Genomic DNA, 5,765 nt, shown 5'->3' with positions numbered 1-5,765 from the left:
CATTCTGAAGGCAACAGCACCTCAATTTACCAGTAAATGAACTACAGGTTGAAAGAAGACGAGGTGACATGTTTAGGTTCTGGTACATTTAAAATCAGACCCAGAAGCCTCTTACAAATTCAGTCAGAAACATCTGAAGATGAAGAAACACTATCTCACTATTTGGTAAATAGTAATACATGCGCTTGTGGTGCAGGTCTATTTTCTTTTTGCTAATGGGTTTAAAATGTATATATATATATATATATTTATATAGGCATTGATTATTAGAGCCTCAGTGGACTATTATGTGCTTTCCCAGAATCCACATTCTCAAACGTGAGGCAAAGCATCTTTTGACTGAGTCAAAGGAATATATCCATATTCCCCATATGGCCTTCCTTCCTTCGCAAACTTCTCATTTTAAAGATCTCTTTTACCTGGTGCAATTGCATAGACATCAAAATCCTTAACGCCTTCTTCTCTCAGTAGAACTTCATCAATAATGAAGTTTCCAGTGAAAGTTTTTGGCTTTGTTAAAATGCAATATGCAGCATCTGCAATTATGTCAGTTTTTCTGCACTGCTTCTCTATTCCGGATCCTCCCAGCATATCCATAGCAGCTGTATGTATGGCTGGAAAATTCAGAGGACAGGAAATTACAAGTTTAACACTAATGACATCACATACTCATCTCTTTGGCAAATGCATAAACTTTATTCTCCTCTCACATGAAAGTAAATCATGAGAAGACTAAACTGTGAAATACCATCAACCAGCGAAGAATGGTCAACCAGCAAACAATCCTCAAAGTGTAAAGATTCCCTTACTTGAAAAGTATTAAAGGAACCAAAAGAGGAATAAAGGGAAGAACTCCTTGTAATATTCATTCATTATTCAATGCTTCTATCAATACTTTCCACACAAAGACTTCCTCTGGCTTTATTCAGGACATGAAAAACTAACAGGACAACTATCTTTCTCAAAGTGAATGTGCATCAGCAATTAACATTTTCTGCAGCCATTACCATACTGAAAATCTCAATTTTAGCCCCACAATAACTTGTGAGATAACAAAGTGACTCTAAGTTAAAGATGAGAAACCCAATAGCACAAACTCAAACTTTTCCTGGCTTATGCTCCTCTACTTTAACATTACAGCCAATTATTATTGTTCTAAATATAGCAAAACTATGGGCAAAGACTGATATGAAAAACCATCTACTGTCCTGCAATCTGCACATCCTTCCATCTATTTCATACAAAGTGCTGCTGGTTTTCCATTAATTCATACATACAGCATCTTCCACTTTGACCCTGCAGTACCTCTACTACTCATTCACACTCTTACATCCTTTTGGCAGGCTACCTCTTTCACTTTTAGTTAAATCGAGAGCTCATAACATCTCACTATCAGCATATTTTCTTGTTTCAAGGAGCTGGATGAACCAATAGAACCATACTAGCACAGTGTTAATCTCCAGCATTGAAGCTGATCACATATATATGATGTTCTTTAAATTAAAAACTTTGTAATTGTAATGTAGATTCTACAGAAGTCACCTCTCTCACTCTCTAAAGTAGTTAACTTTTGTTTTGGCAGATAAACCTTTCAAAACAACATTTTTCTTCCTAGACTGAACATTACAAACTTTTATACTTCAGAACATGAACAGTTTTCATCAAGGAAACACCGATACATACAAATTTTGAAAGCTCACTTGCTGCTTCTAATGCTTTCAAGACACTGGTCTCTTTGTTCAGCAGCTACCAAACCTTCAACAGCAGCCCTGGTCCTCACTGACCCATGGACAATAAACTGGAGCTAGTATAAGATGGGCACACCAAGTTATTTTTCTGCTATGCGGCCCTTCAGTGTGCTGTGACTTGCAAGAAGTGTTGGATGGTTGTGTGAAAAAGCAATTGATTTCCCACTCAGCCAAAACTTTTTTTTTTTTTTACATCTACAGAGGTACATATCTTGTCAGCTTCATCTATTTCCTGGCAATCTAACTAGCTGGGGATTCTAAATATTGACATAAATGTCCAATACTACTCAGGGATGGTGTGCAAACCAAAGTTTGAGTCATGTTGAAAGGAGCAGTGACAAGACAGGAGAAAAAGCAGAATGTGCTCAGGCTGAAGGCAAGTTTAAGTGAAAACAGGAAGGCAACAGTGAGAACTAGGAAAGAAAGCCAAAACCCACACAACATCTTTGATCACAAAAAAATACACAGAAGTGCTCGATGTTCTGAATCAGTCCTAAATAAGACCACCTATATAGGACAAAACACAACAATTCAAAATAATCACCTGTTTTAGGCCATAAAGCATTGACAGCAACTTCTCCTTTAAATTCTTCTGCCATTCCCAAGACACACATGGACATGCCATATTTACAAATTGTGTAGGCTACAAAAAGCACACAAAAATCCCATATTTAGTAGGATACATATTTAGTCTACACATAGAATTTTACTTTTGAAGGATGTAAGTCGCGGAAAAATCAACTTTCTGGGGTCAAAGCATCATCTTCCTAGAGTACAGAAACTCTCCCAGCTCCTACCACTCCCTTCAGATACAAACTGACCCTTTTACATGAGTATTGAATTGGGGAGGGAAAAAAAAAGGAAAAAAGCACGTTGTAAATCCTTTTTGTATACTCTGAGAAGGGGATGTTGCAGAGAAGGAACATGGACCTGCAAGAGGAGTTTAACCATGTTCCAAGTGTTGAAGTTTAAAAGATAATCCACAGGTTTAAGATGAGCAACATATGTTCTAGCCCAAAGACGCAATTGGGGCCTCCTTCACTCCTCAAAGATAATTTCTATTTAAAAAGACAGCAATGAGCTTTATCGCTATCAAATCAAATGTGGAAGCATAGAGAAAAAAAGATTTTGCCTTCCTATCTCTATTGGGAATAGAAAACATGGTGTAGTATTAAGAAATCCTATGAAAAACTCTTAACTCTTACCTGCAGAACCTTCTTGGAAATATAAGCCTTTCACCACCACTGAAGACTTTTTGTACAATAATCCAAGGCTGCCCACAACAGAACTGCTGCATTCTCCAAAAGCAGAAAAGGAGTGACTTCTAAAAACAACAAAACCAACCAATTCTAACATTTTGATACTCAGTGCAGCTCTCTGTAATTTAATTCTTTTGGCCCTCTGAACACAGAGGACCAGTAGCTCAACACGCTGTAAAGGCAAAGTCCAGGATCACAATCCCAATGCAGGGTGCCAAAGACAAGAGCCAAAAATCAGATTTTCAAAAATGACCATGATTTTCCTTAAGGCTTTCACAGTAAAACTCAGTTTGCAAGTAACTGCATTTAACCCAATAAATCCCCACAAGTCTGTCCAACCAACCAGCAGGCTGACACAGCTGTGCAAACGACTTGTGACTGAGCCCCTGTGTACAAAGGTGTCACACAGAGTGGAAGCACCAGTGAGATAAAAAGGAACTGGGAATATTGCATGAGCATTTCAGCACAGTGTGAGGAGAACCAAAGTTCACCTGCAGCTGAGACTTGCAAGGGAAGCCAGTGGCAACTTGTTTATCTGCTATAATGTGGGTAGGAAGAGCATGAACAAGGGAAAGGCGTTGCTGAGTGGCATGGGTGATTCAGTGAGAGCAGACACTGGTAGTGCCTTGCTTAGGAAGATGGTTTACCAGGACATGAGAAACTAGCCATAGATGAGAGGTAATCTTAGAACTTGGAAGGTTGGAAAAGACAATATAGTCCAACCTTCAACCCATCCCCACTATGGCCACTAAACCATGTCCTTCAGTGCCACATCTAAACCCTTCCTGAACATCACCAGGGATGGTGACTTCACCACTTCCCTGGGCAGCATGTTCCAATGCGTCATCAATCTCAGTAGGTAAAATCAAGCCTGGTGAACCTGATTGACTTCTGTGATAGAATGAAAGGATTTGAGGCCAAAGTGATAACAGCTGACACCATTCACATTAGCAAGGCTTTCATTACCATCTCTCAAAATACTTTTGTATCCAAGTAAATACATAATAGTCTGGATGGTTGAACAGCCTAAGGGGTAAGAGAAATGTTAACTGGACAGGTTCAGGGAGTTAGAATCATGCAGGTGGGCTCCTTTTGCAGCAGGCACGGCCGCAACCAGGGCAGCCCACAGGCTGCACCGTGGGCGCTTTCTGCACTCGTACAGGATCTCATGACTACTGCTTGCAACACACGGGAACGAATAAGGTCAACGTATGTCCCCGTTCATTAGCAGCGCAGAAATAACGCCGCAGCAGTCACTCAATTCAGATTCCACAGCACACCCACAGCCGCACTTTGCCCTCCGGACGTGCACACAGCTCGGCCCGTGAGCAAACAGCACCGAGCGGGACTCCGGGTCCGACCCAGCCGCTCCGGGGCCACCGTGCCCGGCCGCGGCCTCCACCCCGCGTCCCATCGCCCTCAAGGGGCTGCGGAGCACGCGTCTGTCCCTCCGCCCGGCCCCGGCCCCGGCCCCGGCCCCGGCCCCGGCCCCGGCCCCAGCCCCGGCCCCGGCCCCGGCCCCGGCCCCGGCCCCGGCCCCAGCTCTGCCCTGGCAGCTCCTGTGGCTCGGAGCTCGCGGCCCCGCCGAAGGAAGGGGGAAAGCCCAGGTCGCCTTACCCAGTGTTGGGCAGCATGGCGGCACGGCCATGGGGCGGCTGTCGGCTCGGCACGGGACGCGCTCCCCGCTCACACCGCCCTCCGCGCAGCCGTGGCCCGGGGAGCCGGGCGGAGCCAGGGCCGAGCGGGGCGGGATGAGGGGCGGGTGATGAAAGTATCGGGATGAGTTCCCTGCGGGAGTACACCTCGTTCAACCAAGCCAAAGCCTTGCACGTTTTCACTGACAAAATTAAAATCGCATCTGAGATCTCGCCCTCAAGGAAAGGACTGAATGACCAAACTGAAGTGACAACTGAAACGATTTATTATTGAAACAACCTGTCCTTATAACTATCGGTCTATCCACTACCACCTCGGGCCACTATGCGGGCGCCGACATGACTCCACTGCAGGGCGCTCACTCGTCATCTTCATCACTGTCATCTTCATCGGTGCGCAGCCAGCAGCCTTCCTCTACCCAGACAGAGCTGGTGAAAGGTGGGCGCTGCGGGTCCTCCCAAGGCTCCCACTCCTCTGGCATCACCGTGACTTCATGCTGTATGTTCACCGTGAGCGATAAGGAGTGGAAAAGCAGGCCGGCCTCAGGAGCACGCTGCTCTTGCTCTCTTGGGTGCCAGGGAAGTTCCTGCAGTGCTGGGTTGCGTGGCAAGCTGTCTCCCATGTAAGATGAAGCGGTGAACGACAAGGAAGTAGAAATGTCTCCAGGGCTCCAGCCGCTGTTTGGCGGCAGCAGGGACGGGTCCAGAGGCTGGTTCATTCCCCAAGCTGCTGCAGCACGCATTGGCCGGCTGTGAGAGGCTTGAGCTCGGCGTCGGCTGCGGTTTCTCCTTCGGCGCTTGGGAGGCCGGGGTCCCCTGGCCGCAGCCACCTGGGTGCCGGCTGCCGGACCCGCTGCCTGCAGGCAGCCCCTGCGGGAGCAGGAGCAGCAGCAGCAGCAGGAGCAGCAGCAGGGGCCCGTCTCGGCTCTCCTTCTCCGGGCAGATCTCGGCCTGCGCTGCTCGAGGAGCCGAGAGCTCTCTCCTCCGAAGTCTGGGTTCCAGTTGACGAGAGGCTGCAAAAGGCAAAGGAGAAGAGTCAGTTGTTATCACCTTGCGCTTGAAAGACAGCAAGGTACAGGAGATTTTCAATTGCTAAAGACGGA

At 46.2% G+C, this 5,765-nt stretch overlaps 1 protein-coding gene across 1 annotated transcript; it reads right to left on the bottom strand.

Moving 5' to 3' along the window:
• LOC146752765 (hydroxysteroid dehydrogenase-like protein 2) lies at nt 1-4,710 on the bottom strand. Its single transcript, XM_085531330.1, has 4 exons — nt 4,625-4,710; nt 2,954-3,072; nt 2,293-2,391; nt 1-614 (listed from the first exon to the last, which is right to left on the bottom strand). The coding sequence occupies exons 1-4, from the start codon at nt 4,639-4,641 to the stop codon at nt 403-405; spliced, it is 447 nt and encodes a 148-aa protein (XP_085387456.1). The 5' UTR covers nt 4,642-4,710; the 3' UTR covers nt 1-402.
• Nucleotides 4,711-5,765: the final 1,055 nt, after the last annotated feature.

This window comes from Coturnix japonica, unplaced genomic scaffold (genome assembly GCF_054131305.1).
Source record: "Coturnix japonica strain WE unplaced genomic scaffold, WE-NBRP24 Scf041, whole genome shotgun sequence".
Classification (NCBI taxonomy): Eukaryota; Metazoa; Chordata; class Aves; order Galliformes; family Phasianidae; genus Coturnix; species Coturnix japonica.
Note: the sequence above shows the minus strand (reverse complement) of the source record. Positions and strands in the feature narration are given on the sequence as shown.